The sequence below is a fragment of the Lagenorhynchus albirostris genome, chromosome 12 (genome assembly GCF_949774975.1).
Source record: "Lagenorhynchus albirostris chromosome 12, mLagAlb1.1, whole genome shotgun sequence".
Classification (NCBI taxonomy): domain Eukaryota; kingdom Metazoa; phylum Chordata; class Mammalia; order Artiodactyla; family Delphinidae; genus Lagenorhynchus; species Lagenorhynchus albirostris.
The window spans coordinates 18,337,040-18,355,827 of NC_083106.1; the positions used below are offsets into that span (position 1 = coordinate 18,337,040).

The 18,788-nt window shown below is 34.6% G+C and overlaps 1 protein-coding gene across 1 annotated transcript in view; it reads right to left on the minus strand.

Moving 5' to 3' along the window:
• ADGB (androglobin) overlaps nucleotides 1-18,788 on the minus strand; it is a 172,590-nt gene that overhangs the window by 23,068 nt on the left and 130,734 nt on the right. The window contains exons 27-30 of the mRNA XM_060167518.1: nucleotides 17,829-18,016; nucleotides 11,258-11,442; nucleotides 3,255-3,451; nucleotides 1,068-1,179 (exon numbers count right to left, since the gene is read on the minus strand). Coding sequence (XP_060023501.1) covers nucleotides 1,068-1,179; nucleotides 3,255-3,451; nucleotides 11,258-11,442; nucleotides 17,829-18,016 — 682 coding nt within the window. The remainder of the gene's footprint in view (nucleotides 1-1,067; nucleotides 1,180-3,254; nucleotides 3,452-11,257; nucleotides 11,443-17,828; nucleotides 18,017-18,788) is intronic.

Below are 18,788 nucleotides of genomic sequence, written 5' to 3' on the forward strand. Positions count from 1 at the left end.
CAAATGAACCTATTTGCAAAATAGAAATAGAGTCACAGATATAGAAAACAAACTTATGGTTACCAAAGGGGAAAGGGGGTGGGGGTGGGGTAAATTGAGGGTTGGGAATTAACATATACACACTAGTATAGATAAAATAGATCATCAACAAAGACCTACCTACTGGATAGCACAGGGAACTCTACTCAAAACTCTGTAATGACCTATATGGGAATAGAATCTAAAAAAGAGTGGATATATGTATATGTATAACATTCACTTTGCTGTACAGCAGAAACTAACACAACATTGTAAATCAACTATACTCCAATAAAAATTAATTAAAAGAAAAGAAACCTTGAAACTTGTCTTCCAACTTGGCTGTACCATTTTGTATTCCCGCTATCAATGTATGAGAATTCCTGTTGCTCTGTATCCTCACCAGCTTTTGGTGTTGTAGTATGCTCTTTTGTATTGTATAGTTTTATTTTAAAAATAATGTACATATGTTAATTTTTATGATTAGGCAATCTTGCTTAAAATTTGAAAAGAATATACATTGAAAATACTCATTCCTTCAGATTGAATTATTATACTGCATAATGTGATATAGTGCTTAGGAGTAGAGGCTATTTCAAATTTTTTTTTTAGTCTAAAGCATCAAACTATCATTTCCTTCTCAGGAATATTAAGAGTAGTTTACATTTTAAAAAATAAACCTGAATCTTCTTTCAGTAGGAGATTCTCCTTCTTTTAAATATTTTTAAAAACTTTATACTTTCCCCAAAACTTGGACAAACATAATTTTGTAACTAGAAAAGTTTCCTGTACCTTTGTTAGATAATCATCTAGTAATCTTTACTAACTGGACAGATTTGTTTAAACTAGCCCTAAACAATCATATATTTTTGGTTTTTATAAACCAAACAGCAAGATTTTGAAACATGTAATCAATTAACAGAACAGGAAATGCCACTGGATTAAAGTACAAATTGTAAGCAATAAGGTTTTAATAATTACATGATAAATTTATTGTTAAATATTTCTAGAAGATATAAAACACATGAATAACATTTAGGGTGACATACCTTTGTTATCATTTTTCTCTAAGTCTTTTTGTGCTTGAACAAACATCAGTTGACTTTCAGTGAGAGGCCAACTGTTATACAACACCAAACACTGTATAATATACTTGTATACCTAGGAAATAAAATGCAATAAACAATAAAAATAAACATAGGATTTTAGGCACATAATAAATGCATATTTTCTGGATCATATAATAATACTTTAATTAGATACTGTCAGATGTTCTCCAAAATTCTATAATACCACAGTCTATAAAAGTTTATCCTCACAACCCCACGAATACTTACCATCATATATTCTAGTATTTATAACTTTTGCATTCATGTTTATAAATGAAATTTACTTATTTTACTTTTGCTACTTATCAGTTTTGGAATCAGAATTGCATTAATCTCTTAGAAAGGATTGGAAGGTTTGTATTTTTTTTCTGTTTTCTAGAACAATTTACTCCTCAAAAGTCTGTTAGATCTATCCTGTAAAGCAGTTAGGCCTATAGCTTTTTGGAAAGGTAAGACTTTGATTATCATTTCAGTTTTATTATTCTTATTTATTCTTATTATTTTATATTTTCTTTTTTTTTTACTGGAGCAGGTATGCCATTCCTCCCCCAACTCCAGGAATTTTACATTTGAAACAATTTTTGTCAGTTTTAAATTGCTAGTATAGAGTTGTATATAATAAAACTTTTTTTAAAACCTGTTGTTTGCATTTATACCTCTATCCTAATTTTTTGTTCTGTATTCGATTTATTTATATTTTCTTTCTCTTTTTCTTACTTGATTAGTCTTACAAGAAGCATGTTTACTTTATTAATCATAAGAAAGCATAGGTTTTATTAATTTTCCTAAATTTTATTCCCCATTTCATTAATTTCTACTCTCATTTTTATTAAAACTTTTTCTTATTTTTGAGTTATTCTTTTACTCTTTTTCTAACCTTTTGTTTTAATAGCTTAGTTCATTTGTTTAATCATTCATACTTTCTGACGAATTAATTTGAAAGTCAACATTCCACTGAATGCTACTTTAGATGTGGCTTACAAATTTTGATTTGTAGTTTTTTATTTTTATGGAGTCCTTTGTATTTAATAGTTTCTTTTTTAATGATTTTTTTAAACTAAAGAATTATTTAGTATATTTCACTGTGTTTTCACATTTATGGGATTTTAAGCAGTTAATTACTAATTACTGTTGCATTATGTTCAGATAACATTTACACAGTATAGTTTGGTTTTTATTGAGGCTTCCTGTGTGTTCTATGAAAAAGTATATTCTCTTTTATTAGGTGGAGTGTTCTATATAGATATCTAAAAGATTAAGCTTCTACTTAATACTTCATATCCTAATGATCAAATATATTGTTTTTCAGCTTGATCTACTTGTTTCTGAAAGATATGTGTTAAAATATTCAACTCAATTGTTAACTTATTTTTCTCTACCGCTCTAATAGTTTTGCTTTTTATTTATTGAGTCTAGGCAGTGAGGTGCCTATATGTCAGTTAGTTATGGTCATACTGCTTTATTTTTCCTTTTATTTTTATATAATATCCCCCATGAATCCTATGTATTGAGATATTAAAATATCATCACAGCTCTCTTTTGGTTGAAGTTTAAACTTTCTGTGCTATTTTGTTTAAAAGTGTCACCTTTAGACTACTTACAGTTGGATCTTATTTTTTATCTAACGTTAAAATTTTATCCTTCTAATTGATTAATAATCCATTTGCATTTATTTTAATTATTGCCATATTAGGATTTATTTTTGGCATTTTGTTTTTATTTCTTTTAATTAGTTAATTTATTTTCTTGGTTTTCAATGGATAAATTATGTTTTCTTTTGCTGCCTTAAATTATATGCATTGTCCTTTATTTCTTCAATTTAAGACACATGCAAATATGTTTTTCTTAATATATGAACTTTTCCAAAGTCTCATAACCACTAACTCATATATAATGTAAGATAATAACATCTACATTATAGGGTTAGTGTAAAAATTAAATTTGCCACATATTTTAAAATCTTGGCACAGAGAAAATTTTCAATAATTCTTCAATTCTGGTTATACACTAGTGGCACTACTTATAAAAAGTATTATACATGAACAATTTTTAGGAAAATAATTGTTGCAATTTACGTTAAATTTTTATGAGCAGTACCATTAAATAATTCTTTTAAATGTAAATTACCTGCTGTGGTGTGCTAGCATTTTCTTCTATAGTGGGTACAGAGATAGTTTCCTCATCCAAAATAGGCTGACCAGTGTCTACTATTGCACTTCCAGGTCTTTTATAGGATTTATGACCTCCTGGGACAGATTTCTTCTTAACGTAAAATTCTTGCTCTTTCTTGAATGAAGCATGAGTTGAAAGAACTTGCTTGCTAGCTGAATATGAGAAATATTAGGATTAAGTTAAGATATGTGGAATGCATAGTTATTACTGACTGTGTTATTTAGTTATATCCTTATAGAACACTCAAAGGGACAGGTCAATTTGTTTTGTTTTAATGAGATAAAAACCAACATCACTGGCTTCTTGAAAATATTCTGGTCTTAAAGAAACTTAGTGTAATGGTATATGACTTGCATAGAGCAATGCATATTCTGAGCCACCACTGATTGATAAAAGATTATACAACAATTCAACAATTTCTCATTCATTCTGTGCCGCTCGAATGACAATAAACTAATACCACACACTCTGACTTCTTCAGCGTTTAATACTATGTGTGTGTATGTTACTGTAATTTTTAATTTTTACAGTCATTATTTCTTAATTAACAGATAATATAAATACCATTGGAAGGGATACAAATAGATATGTGCTGGATGTTAATTAATTCATCAAACATGTATTGAGGAAACATAAGTGAAGCACACAGGGAAATTCGGATTCCAACCATGACAGAATAATGGGCATTGGATTTATTTTTATGCCATAAAAATGATAAATTTGGACAAAATGCATAAAACAACTGCTTTAAGCCGGAGGACAATAGACAGCCCAGGACTGTGATCCTTGAGAGAAGGGCAATATTCAAGATGATCTCTCCACTTTCCCACATTTCTGCCCGTGAAGATCTTCTCACCCATGGCACAGGGAAATAGAGTTCAAACAGTGAACAGCTGTGTTGTCAGATTTAGGAAGCAAAGATTGGAATTTGAGGCTCCTGAGACAATTAGAATTTGTGAGGCAGGGTACCAGAAAGCAGGCATCGGAGCAGCAAAGGAACTCACAAATATGCATAGGGGTCTACTTGAGTCTTTAGCTGAATTTTAAACTTCGTTTGTACAAATACCTAACGATGCCTGGTAGACACTACTGGAAGATTGTGAGTTTAATGGAGATTCTGAAGGTTGCAGTGTTGAGTTGAGAGACATTGGAGTTCTGCCAAAATGAAGAAAATTTAATGAAAACACAGAGCATTCAGCTGAAACTCAAGAAAGGGTATTCTTTAGAGCTACCCTAGCCCTGGAGTAATGGAAACTCTAGACCTGACTTAAGAAAGCTTAGAACAAAGTTCTGACAGGATTAAGCTAAACTGTCAGTAAACTGTCTGCCAGAACAAAATTCAACACTCTTTTGATGAAGACAGCATAATCTAGAGTCTTGGTAACGTAGCAAATACAATGGACAGTGCACAATGTAACCAATAGAAAAAAGTCAATAGAAATACCCTTAGAGCTGACACAGATGTTGGACTTAGCAAACAAGGACTTTAAAATAGTGATTAAAAATGTGTTTAAGGATTTAAGGGAAAAGGTTGACATAATGAAAGAACAAATGGTGAATATTAACAGAGAAATGAACTATATAAAAAATAAAAAGAAATTCTAGAGTTGACTATAACTGAAATGAGACATTCCTGGATGGACTTAAACATTGTCAAATTTAGAAGAAAAGATTAGTAAACTTGAAAAAAAGCAATAGAGATGATCTAAATGGAAGCAAAGAATAAAGAAAAAAAACTGAACAGAGGCTAAGTGACCCATGGTACAATGCTGTAGTGGGTGGAATAGTGACCCCCCCCCCCAAAGACATATGTCCACCTAGAACCTCAGTATGTAACCTCATTTGACAAAAGGGTGTTTGCAGCTATAATTAAGGTAAGGATTCCACCATGAGATCAACCTGGATTAAAGAGGACCCTAGATCCTATGATGAGCATCCTTAAAAGAGAAAAGGAGAAGACACAGATACACAGAATGAAAGTCATGTGAAGACAGGGGCAGACATTGGCACAGATATGCTCTCACAAGCCAAGAAATGCCAGGAGCCAACAATGGTTAGAAGAGGCAAGGAAGGATTCTCTCATAGAGGCTTTGATGGAGATATGGCTCTGATAACACCTTGATTTTGGACTTCTGCCTTCCAGAACTGTGAGAGAATACATCTTTGTTGTTTCAAGCCACCCAGTGTGTGGTAAATTGCTACAGCAGCCCTAGTAAATGGATATAGCTATCAAATGATAAAATTTATGTGTATTCTTAGTCCTAAATGGACTCAATTCTCCGCTCCTCCAAATTCTTATTTCATATTGAAAAGGAATATCCTTGGGCTGCAATGACAACTCAAACACTGTTTCCAGGGTCAATAAGAGAGAAGAAAAAGAGCCCTGCCTTGTTTGCATTTATTTTAGAAAGGAAAAAAAGGAAAAGTATCAATATTAGACAGAAAATAGGTAAAAGTTCTTTTTAGTAATTTGCTTATATACTTGAGATAATCAGCATAAACAATATTGGGAAAAATGAGAGATCAGGAAGAGTACCGGCCACCAAATAGGTAAAGGTCAGCTAGAAGATATAATAAATTTTAAAACAAAACATGATGACAGAATTCAGAAAAAGCATATTTATCAAAATAAATGTAAATGGAGGGGCTTCCCTGGTGGCGCAGTTGTTGAGAATCTGCCTGCTAATGCAGGGGACATGGGTTCGAGCCCTGGTCTGGGAGGATCCCATATGCCACAGAGCAACTAGGCCTGTGAGCCACAACTACTGAGCCTGCGCGTCTGGAGCCTGTGCTCCACAACAAGAGAGGCCGCGATAGAGGCCCGTGCACTGCGATGAAGAATGGCCTCCGCTTGCCACAACTAGAGAAAGCCCTTGCACAGAAACGAAGACCCAACACAGCAAAAAACTCCTACCCCCAACATCTTCTAAAAAAAAAAAAAAAAAGAGAAAAATGTAAATGGATTATATTACTCTATTTCAGAGACTAGAGTCTTTGATTGAGTGGAAAAAAATACCCATTTATAAGAGAAAGGTTGAAAAACTAAATGTATGAACCAAAGTGAACATGCAAATGATAACAAATGGAAGAACAAGTGTTAATGTCAGACAATCTATTAAAGTTGAAAAAAGACTGCTTTACATTCATTTTAAAAATACAACATATCAATAAATATAAAGCAAATGTAGAACTTTATGCAACTAGCAATGTAATATAGAAATATGTAAAATGAAAAATATTAGAGATAGATTTTTACTTTTTCAGAAATTTACAAGCCAATAAGATGAAACGTAAATGACAATTTAAATTTTTAGATATTTCAGCTACCAAGTTTTATTTTATATATATATGTACATATATAACTGTACAGAGTGTGTGTGTGTGTATTTAGACATCAAATTATTTACCTTCAAAATAGAGCATGTGTTCTTTATAAACCTAAGTGTAACACTAACCAAAACTGATTTGAATTACACCACAGTAAAAACATCTATGCAATCCTCAAAATAGAAAATACACAGCCACACTTTCTAACTCCGAAAAATTAATTAAGATGTTAACAAGAAAAAACTAGCCAAAAGAGTTATTTGGAAATTGTAAAAATATTATAAATGTTAAAATTTAAAGAGAAAATATGATCTAACAAACTAAATAAAACAGTATATTCTAAACATAGGAATTTATTAAAATATTATAGACAAATACGTTTTATTTCAAGAATGATTCCAAATTAAAAATTAATTTATGAAATTCAAAGGGATAACATTTGATGATTTCTATAAACAACAATAAAGTAATTAATAAAGTTCCAAACCCATCCTATATTAAAATTCTAAGCTGTCAGTAGAAAAACTTTCTTAAATGTTAAAAAGGGCAATTATTAGAAGTCAACAACAAACATAATACTTAAATGTTATAAGCCTTTCTATTTAAGAAAAGGAAATATATCATCATCACTCTTACTTAACATAGGTTTGGAGATTCCCAACCAATGCCAAATAAGAAGTTAGACTTTTAAGAAGAAATACCCGTTACCAAAATTGGTAAAATCATAGTTTTGTTTAAAATGAGAATGCAAAAATAGACAATGGAGGCATAAAAGCTAAAATACTAACAGTATTTTTTCTGCATGATTACAAGGGATTTCTTGTTGAATTGTTCAAATTTTCTATTTTTCAAATTTTCTACATTGGACATGTGTTATTTTTATACTCAGAATCAAGTTCTTAAAATAACTGAATAGGGCTTCCCTGGTGGCACAGTGTTTAAGAGTCCACCTGCCGATGCAGGGGACACGGGTTCGTGCCCTGGGCAGGGAAGATCCCACATGCTGCAGAGTGGCTGTGCCCGTGAGCCATGGCCGCTGAGCCTGCGTGTCTGGAGCCTGTGCTCCGCAACGGGAGAGGCCACAACAGTGAGAGGCCCATGTACCATAAAAACAAAAAAACAAAAAACTAAATATATCTCAGAGTATCACTGTTGTCCATTATTTCAGAAATAATTTGTTTATTAAAGCTCCTGTGTAGCCAGACTCATCAAGAAAAAAAGGGGGAAGACTCAAATCAATAGAATTAGAAATGAAAAAGGAGAAGTAACAAATGACACTGCAGAAATACAAAAGATCATGACAGGTTACTACAAGCAACTCTATGCCAATAAAATGGACAACCTGGAAGAAATGGACAAATTCTTAGAAATGCACAACATGCCAAGACTGAATCAGGAAGAAATAGGAAATATGAACAGACCAATCACAAGCATTGAAATTGAAACTGTGATTAAAAATCTTCCAACAAACAAAAGCCCAGGACCAGATGGCTTCACAGGCGAACTCTATCACACATTTAGAGAAGAGCTAACACCTATCCTTCTCAAACTCTTCCAAAATATAGCAGAGGGAGGAACACTCCCAAATTCATTCTACGAGGCCACCATCACCTTGATATCAAAACCAGACAAGGATGTCACAAAGAAAGAAAACTACAGGCCAATATCACTGATGAACATAGATGCAAAAATCCTCAACAAAATACTAGCAAACAGAATCCAAGAGCACATTAAAAGGATCATACACCATGATCAAGTGGGGTTTATTCCAGGAATGCAAGGATTCTTCAATATACGCAAATCAATCAATGTGATGAACCATATTAACAAATTGAAGGAGAAAAACCATATGATCATCTCAATAGATGCAGAGAAAGCTTTTGACAAAATTCAACACCCATTTATGATAAAAACCCTGCAGAAAGTAGGCATAGAGGGAACTTTCCTCAACATAATAAAGGCCATATATGACAAACCCACAGCCAACATCATCCTCAATGGTGAAAAACTGAAAGCATTTCCACTAAGATCAGGAACAAGACAAGGTTGCCCACTCTCACCACTCTTATTCAACATAGTATTGGAAGTTTTAGCCACAGCAATCAGAGAAGAAAAGGAAATAAAAGGAATCCAAATCGGAAAAGAAGAAGTAAAGCTGTCACTGTTTGCAGATGACATATGATACTATACATAGAGAATCCTAAAGATGTGACAAGAAAACTACTACAGCTAAAATGAATTTGGTAAAGTAGCAGGATACAAAATTAATACACAGAAATCTCTGGCATTCCTATACACTAATGATGAAAAATCTGAAAGTGAAATCAAGAAAACACTCCCATTTACCATAGCAACAAAAAGAATAAAATATCTAGGTATAAACCTACCTAAGGAGACAAAAGACCTGTATGCAGAAAATTATAAGACACTGATGAAAGAAATTAAAGATGATACAAATAGGTGGAGAGATACACCATGTTCTTGGATTGGAAGAATCAACATTGTGAAAATGACTCTATTACCCAAAGCAATCTACAGATTCAATGCAATCCTTATCAAACTACCACTGGCATTTTTCACAGAACTAAAAAAAAAATTTCACAATTTGTGGGGAAACACAAAAGACCCCGGATAGCCAAAGCAATCTTGAGAACGAAAAACGGAGCTGGAGGAATCCGGCTTCCTGACTTCAGACTATACTACAAAGCTACAGTAATCAAGACAGTGTGGTACTGGCACAAAAACAGAAAGATAGATCAATGGAACAGGATAGAAAGCCCAGAGATAAACCCATGTACATATGGTCACCTTATCTTTGATAAAAGAGGCAGGAATGTACAGTGGAGAAAGGACAGCCTCTTCAATAAGTGGTGCTGGGAAAACTGGACAGGTACATGTAAAAGTATGAGATTGGATCATTCCCTAACACCATACACAAAACTAAGCTCAAAATGGATTAAAGACCTAAATGTAAGGCCAGAAAGTATCAAACTCTTAGAGGAAAACATAGGCAGAACAGTCTATGACATAAATCACAGCGAGATCCTTTTTGACCCACCTCCCAGAGAAATGGAAATAAAAACAAAAATAAACAAATGGGACCTAATGAAACTTCAAAGCTTTTGCACAGCAAAGGAAACCATAAACAAGACCAAAAGACAACCCTCAGAATGGGAGAAAATATTTGCAAATGAAGCAACTGACAAAGGATTAATTTCCAAAATTTACAAGCAGCTCATGCAGCTCAATAACAAAAAAACAAACAACCCAATCCAAAAATGGGCAGAAGACCTAAATAGACATTTCTTCAAAGAAGATATACAGACTGCCAACAAACACATGAAAGAATGCTCAACATCATTAATCATTAGAGAAATGCAAATCAAAACTACAATGAGATATCATCTCACAATAGTCAGAATAGCCATCATCAAAAAATCTAGAAACAATAAATGCTGGAGAGGGTGTCGAGAAAAGGGAACACTCTTGCACTGCTGGTGGGAATGTGAATTGGTACAGCCAGTATGGAGAACAGTATGGAGGTTCCTTAAAAAACTACAAATAGAACTACCATATGACCCAGCAATCCCACTACTGGGCATATACCCTGAGAAAACCATAATTCAAAAATAGTCATGTACCAAAATGTTCATTGCAGCTCTATTTACAATAGCCCAGAGATAGAAACAACCCAAGTGCCCATCATCGGATGATTGGATAAAGAAGATGTGGCACATATATACAATGGAATATTACTCAGCCATAAAAAGAAACAAAATTGAGCTATTTGTAATGAGGTAGAGTCTGTAGAGTCTGTCATACAGAGTGAAGTAAGTCAGAAAGAGAAAGACAAATACCGTATGCTAACACATATATATGGAATTTAAGAAAAAAAAAATGTCATGAAGAACCTAGGGGTAAGACAGGACTAAGGACACAGACCTACTAGAGAATGGACTTGAGGATATGGGGGGGCGGGAAGGGTGAGCTGTGACAAAGCAAGAGAGAAGCCTGGACATATATACACTACCAAACGTAAGGTAGATAGCTAGTGGGAAGCAGCCGCATAGCACAGGGAGATCAGCTCGGTGCTTTGTGACCACCTGGAGGGGTGGGATGGGGGGGTGGGAGGGAGGGAGACGCAAGAGGGAAGAGATATGGGAACATATGTATATGTATAACTGATTCACTTTGTTATAAAGCAGAAACGAACACACCATTGTAAAGCAATTATACCGCCATTAAAAAAAAAAAGCTCCTGTGACTATTACATTGCAAGTAATAACTTCAAAGTTTCTGTTAATTTTAATAAGTAGAATATTTTCTAAAAATAATTAATTGGGAATAAAAGTAAAAATGTTTTCAAAGTAATAAAAATCTATTTCTTATTCAGAAGTCTAAGAAGGTTCAGGTAATAATTTTTAAAGCACAGTTATAACAAATCTATTGATCTTCAGAGACTAATTTGGCACACAAAAGCAATAGTTTTTAAAAAATATTTCCCATTATATCAAATTTTAGCAATTAAATGTTTACTTGCTATTTTATCTTAAAACATTTAGAAAATCAGTTACATAAACATAAATATCTGTTTATGAATCTAAATAACCAATTCTAAAAGCCACACTTACACTGGGAGCTCAAGGCTTTCTCATTCCCCAAGAGGTTAATTGCTGGAATGATAACTTGGCCCTTCCCAGTGGAGCTCACGATAACTTCTTCATTTTCTAGGATCTGTAGCTTGATGAATGCATCTGGTTTGGATGTGCGTACCTGTATTGTAACAGGATGTGGTAATGCAACTTTAACTGAATACCTATAAAGAAAAACATTCACTTTTATAAACAAGTATGCTGGTCTTTCCTTCAAATAGCTAAAAGAAACTGTATCATTTGCTGATATGATAATCTACAAGTAAAACCACTTTATAAAGTCAGTTAAAATCCTGGAAATATTAGTGCTATTATAGACTTTGGCAAAAGATCCCAGTATGCCGTGGTAAAATGAAGTTAAATATCGGATGTTTATTATCATCATATCCCAAACAGGAAATGTAACGTTTCATTTAGATATAATAAGCACTCACTTATAAAACTTGATAGACTGCAAACTACTGCCACATCAAACCTTTCCATCACGCCCTCCTCTCTAGTGGGACAAAAAGCACAACCGGCAGTAGCTTTCAAAACCTCACTGTTAACAGCGTTTGTTAAATACTGTTAACGTATTTTCTTTCACAAAAATACAGAGAAGTCAGAAGTAGTACCTGTCGCTTGTGCTCTCACCCTTTAACCAAGCCGGTTGGGAACCTCTTACAAAAAAGACTGGAAATGTGCAGTCTAATTCCTTCCCAACTCCTCCCTTAATGCAGTCTAAGAGGTTTCTTGTTTTGTTGAGGTTCTTTCCTACTTTAGGTGAATCTTTGCAAATGTTCAGGACCCTATAAACTTTCAATTTCTCTAGAAACTTGCTTTTCTATCTTCTCTCTTCCTTATCTTAAATTTCCCCACTTTATTTCTCCTTGATATTGGCTTTTGTACCTGTGCAGTTCTCACCCACTGAAAGACAGATCAAAACAAAACAAAAAACAAACCAAAAAAAAAAAATCTTCAATCAACCCTGTTGACCAGTCTCGGCTCTATTTTATTCCCCAGCTAACAATCTAAGGAGAGTTGTCAACTTCCACTGTCCTTGGCTCATCACCTCCCACTCGCTCACAGCGCTCCACTCTGCCCCCAACCAAGGTGCTAAACTTGCTCTTGCCATGGTGTCAAGCACCTTGTCACCACCCTATAGAAACCTCAGTTCTCATCTTCCTGAACTGTTAGGAGAATCTGACAAAGTCGAATCAACCCTCATTTTCTCTTTCTTCAAAAACTTTTCTCCATGAGCATAATAACTTTTGTACCTCCTATTTCAGAGGTGCTACTTTTAGACTTCTCTCACACTGACATTCCCATACATATCAGAGAATCTTAATATTCTGTCCTGGATCTGACTCTCTTTGTACAAACTTTCCTGGGCACTTCATGGGCAGAAACAGCATAATGAGTTCCAAATCTGTGTCTCCAGCCCGACTCCCCTATGCAGTATCCCTTGGACATTTCACTGGCCTACCATGTTTAACACCTAAAAATGACTTAGGACTTCCTTGGTGGCACAGTGGTTAAGAATCCGCCTGCCAATGCAGGGGACACGGGTTCGATCCCTGGTCCGGGAAGATCCCACATGCCACAGAGCAGCTAAGCCCGTGCACCACAACTACTGAGCCTGCGCTCTAGCGCCCGTGAGCCACAACTGCTGAAGCCTGCGCACTCTAGGGTCCTCTTGCTGCAACTACTGAGCTTATGTGCTGCAACTACTGAAGGCTGTGTGCCTAGAGCCTGTGCTCTGCAACAAGAGAAGCCACCTCAATGAGAAGCCCGCACACTGGAACGAAGAGCAGCCCCCGCTCACCGCAAATAGAGAAAGCCCGCACGCAGCAAGGAAGACTCAGTGCAGCCAAAAAAATTTTAAAAAAAGAAAAAGAAAAAAAGAATTTATTGTCTTTCTGTTGCCCAACCAGCCAATGGGGTTCTCTTCCTGTAACCTCTAACTAAGTAAATGACACTTACTGTCCAACAGTTCCCCAAGTCAAACCCCAATCAACCAACGCTCTCAATTTTACTTCCTTGGTACCTTAAAATCCTTTCTCGTTCCTCTAGATTCATTGTCACTGCCTGTTATGGGTTAAATTGTGTCCCCCTCAAAAACATGCTGGAGTCCTAACCCCCAGCCCCTCACAATGTCACCATTCTTAGAGAGATTATCTCCCAGAGATAATCAAGTTAAAATGAGGTCCTTATGAAAAGGGGAAGTTTGGAGACAGAGAGACACAGGGAGAATGGTGCGTGAAGAGGAACAGAAAGACCAGGGTGATAAATCTATGAGTCAAAGAATGCCAATGACTAGAACCCCCTAGAAGCTAGCAGAAAGCATGGAGTATCTTGTCCCTCTCAGCCCTCAGTAGGAATCAGTCCAGCTGGCACTTCGATCTCAGACTTGTGGCAGTCGGGATTTCTGTTGCGTAAGCTACCTACGTTGCCAGTTTGTGGGCCTTTGTTATGGCAGCCTTGGTAAACAAATACACTGACTTATTTCACTTGCCATGATCACACACCTGGGTTATTCTGCAACTTCTACGTGGCTGGTTTCCCTGTCTCCAGTTGTTTCCCTTCATCCATACAACACACTGCAGTCTTCCGAGTGAGCTTTTTTTCCTTTTTTTTTCATGTTTTGTACCTTTTATGATTACATATAATTTCATAACAATAAGGTTCTAACATTTTTTCTGTTCTTAGAAATTATATTTAGAGTACTTTTTCAATTCATAGTTGCAGACATAATGTTTTAACACAGTCTATTAATGCCATTTTGCTTAAAATCCTCCAAAGCATCTCAGTGCCTCTATGGTAAAATCTGAATCTCTTCTTGCCTTGAGGCCCTTCAGGAAAGGGCCCTGCCAACCTCTGGATCTTACTTCTTGCTATAGCACCCTAGAACCCCATTTTGCAAACAAAACAAAGATCATACTGAAAAGGTCATATTGTCTCTAATTTCTGAATTTTTACATGTGCTAGTCAAGCAGTTCTCTCCTCACCTTCCTCTCAACTCATCCTGACAGATTTAGGACCAGCTGCTATGACTAATTTAGGTATTGGGTTCAATATCACTGAGTCTAATACTGGCCCTGCTGTGTGATGCAATGGTTTCCTATCATAGTAGTTAAAATACTTTATCACAATTGTTATTTTTAGTTACTGGCACATTTCCTTCCTTCTCTTTTTTTTTTTTTTTTTTGCTTTCTTCTAATAGGCAGTATGCAAATATATTACAAGAAGCAGATAGATTAAAAAGAGAATTCTTCAACCCTTTTATTGCCCTCAGTTTATGTGCTTTTGTTTAGTATTTTCTCTAAAATTTTACCTGTATATAAAATATATAAACAACTATAAACATAAGAAAATATACTTGGAACACCATACACAAAGATAAACTCAAAATGGATTAAAGACCTAAATGTAAGGCCAGACACTATCAAACTCTTAGAGGAAAACATAGGCAGAACACTCTATGACATAAATCACAGCAAGATCCTTTTTGACCCACCTCCTAGAGAAATGGAAATAAAAACAAAAATAAACAAATGGGACCTAATGAAACTTCAGAGCTTTTGCACAGCAAAGGAAACCATAAACAAGACCAAAAGACAACCCTCAGAATGGGAGAAAATATTTGCAAATGAAGCAACTGACAAAGGATTAATCTCCAAAATTTACAAGCAGCTCATGCAGCTCAATATCAAAAAAAACAAACAACCCAATCCAAAAATGGGCAGAAGACCTCAATAGACACTTCTCCAAAGAAGATATACAGATGGCCAACAAACACATGAAAGAATGCTCAACATCATTAATCAGTAGAGAAATGCAAATCAAAACTACAATGAGATATCATCTCACACCGCTCAGAATGGCCATCATCAAAAAATCTAGAAACAATAAATGCTGGAGAGGGTGTGGAAAAAAGGGAACCCTCTTGCACTGTTGGTGGGAATGTAAATTGATACAGCCACTATGGAGAACAGTATGGAGTTTCCTTAAAAAACTACAAATAGAACTACCATATGACCCAGCAATCCCACTACTGGGCATATACCCTGAGAAAACCATAATTCAAAAATAGTCATGTACCAAAATGTTCATTGCAGCTCTATTTACAATAGCCAGACATGGAAGCAACCTAAGTGTCCATCAACAGATGAGTGGATAAAGAAGATGTGGCACATATATACAATGGAATATTACTCAGCCATAAAAAGAAATGAAATTGAGTTATTTGTAGTGCAGTAGATGGACGTAGAGTCTGTCATACAGAGTGAAGTAAGTCAGAAAGAAAAAAACAAATACCGTATACTAACACATATATGTGGAATCTAAGAAAAAAAATGTCATGAAGAACCTAGGGGCAAGACGGGAATAAAGACACAGACCTACTGGAGAATGGACTTGAGGATATGGGGAGGGGGAAGGGTAAGCTGTGACAAAGTGAGAGAATGGCATGGACATATATACACTACCAAATGTAAAATAGCTAGTGGGAAGCAGCCGCATAGCACAGGGAGGTCTGCTCAGTGCTTTGTGACCACCTAGAGGGGTGGCATAAGGAGGGTGGGAGGGAGGGAGACGCAAGAGGGAAGAGATATGGGAACATGTATATATAACTGATTCACTTTGTTATAAAGCAGAAACTAACACACCATTGTAAAGCAATTATACTCCAATAAAGATATTAGGAAAAAAAAAGAAAATATACTTGGGATATACTGTATATATTGTTCTGTAATTTAGTTTTGTTGTTGATTATCTTTCTTTGCAAAAAATGTGAGCATGTTTGTTAAAGGGAAAAAGGTTTTAAGGAGCAAATAAATATTAATTATAGAGAAAAATCAGCCAGAATACAATGAATTATTATTTGTGCCTATACTGTCAAAAAGACTTGGGTTTTACTTTTGAAAACCAATTTACCAATATGTATGGTTTCTTTAAAATATTTAATCTCCTTAAAACAATAAATCTTTAGACAATAATCAGAAATTTTCTTTAATATTTACAATAAAATATGCCCATCATATCTCTATTAATACTATAGAAAAAGTAGAAAAGGAAATTTGTAACAACAGGGAATAATCAATAACCAAAAAACTTGTATATTCATATGAATAATTATTAGATAATCATGAAAAAGAGTTCACAAAATGTCTTAATGGTATTGGGAAATGTTAACACTATAATGTTAAGTAAAAAGTCAGATTATAAAACTTTAATTATGTTATGATTTTAATAATGTTAAACTGTGAATAGAAAAAACATTCTAAGAAAATACAATAGAATACTAACAATGATAGTTTCTAGGTTATGTGTGATTTTTATTTCCTTAATAACATTTGCCAAACTTTCTGCATAGAAAAAATATATGAAAAGAGAAGACAAGTATTCTAACAACTCATTTAATGAACATTTAACAATATTTAATGAAGGCCAACTACGTGTCAGGCATATATCAATACGTCCTGTATTGATAAGACATGGTTCCTGCCTCCAATAAATGTTAATTCTCATGGAGGTGGATGTGAAATTAACCAGATAAAATTTGATATGTCACATTCTTAGAAAGAACCAAAGACTATAGAAACACGACCAGGACTAACTAGTTATATTTGGAGGTTTGGGTATAAAAGATTTGACTCTTGAAACTGATCCTTAAAAGTGATAAATTTTGCTAGGTGGAAAAATTGAGACAGAATATAACAAGATAAGAGGAAAGGCATGGGCAAGATAAAATCACATCACAAATATGTCAGGAGTTGGTCCATAGCTCCATCAAGAGAGTGCACAGTGTGTTGGGAGGCTAGGCAGGAGTGTTTGTGGTTTGGATTTTACTTTACAGCCAATGGAAAATTGTCCAAAATTTTAAAGACGGGAAATCACATATTTAAATGTGTTTGTTAGAAAGATAACTACTCTGGTAGTAAAGGATGGATATGTAAATGAATAAGGTGAGAGAGACAGAGAAATAGTTAAAAATGAAGAGTGAATATAATGGAGACATGGACACAGCATTTTTATAGACAAAATATAATGAGGCCCTGAAGTAGTGGAGGACATTGAGAATAAAGAGGAGGGCATAGAGATGAGAGGTATGAAGGAATGAGAATCAGAAGGGCTGATTAATGAAAGAGAGTGGAGTCCATGATGAGGCTATTTATGGAGAATATATAAATATGTATGAAAAGAAGGATGAGTTGGCAGATAAGGAGAAACCTACACAAGAGAAGAGTTAGAGATGGAACAGAACGAGGAGAGAGTAAAAAGAGGGAAGAGTGTTAGGATGTTCAATGAAAGTCAAATACGATGAGGACTAAGAAACCATTATGTGCAACATAGGCTTGATCTTATATAACATTTATATAATCACATTACTCTCTGTGTTGTTTCCAAAAGAGTATAAAAGTGAAGTTCAAAATTCACCCAGGATTTTACAGAAAATTTACTGATTTTGGTAATATTAATATTTAAAATAAAATATTTAAATTTAAAGTCAATTTTTAATACAAAAATTATTAATATTTTCAAAGGAATGCATTTCCTTTGTGTCACATACCTGAAAACAATTTTCTTATCATTGGGTATGTAGTAATCTCTGATTTCCTTTATGGTAAAGATATTACATGGAGGATCTCGAGACAGACATGGGAGTGGATGATAAGAACCAATGAGGCGCATTTTCCATCGTGAGGATGTTACATACACATCACCAGTATATGCTTCAGCCACGAATGTATATCCTTTCTACAGGAAAAAAGAATTACACAGAAGTAAGTGACATTGTCACTAGTCTCTCAAAGGTACAATAGATGATTTCACAGTATTAAAAGTCTTTATTATTTTAATATACATAAAGATCCTAAAATCTATTGATAATCAACAAATCACTAGCATGTTTTGAAATCCCTCTCAAAAATTGCTATCTTACATGTTTTTGGAGAAAATGGAAAACTCTAACACTTTTGTTTGTATGGTTCCCTAGCTATAAAAAAAAAAGTGCTTAACTGTGGTAGATGATTACTACATTTCCTGCTAATTCTCCTAATGCTTCCTAAGGCAGATTTTTATCATTATATCATCCTGGATTAGCCCAATAGCTTCCTACTTGATTTCCCTGTCTTCTCAGTATCATCTTTCTAAATATGAGATGAAAAAGGCAGAAGAGTTTATGGAAATGTAGTGCCCTTAGGATGACCATTAGCAGGTAAAGCTATCAAATTAGCAGCAGATCTGGTTCCATGGAACCCAGATGTGAGCCTGGAGATGAGCTCTTTAGGTTGGAGAAAAGAAGCAGTTAAGGAACCTGGGAAAGTGCTAACAGACAAAAGTTCAAAGTAATTCTGAGTTTATAATTCCATACATTTCTAACAAGACAGAAGAATATAGATTTGTATTCCAGTTGCTCTCTGATGCAGAGGAAGCTCTCCAATGTGTCTAGATTTTTAGGAACAAAAATTAGAAATACACAAGACAGAATGAATTCATAACATTGCAAAAAACACCTAGGAATGTTAAC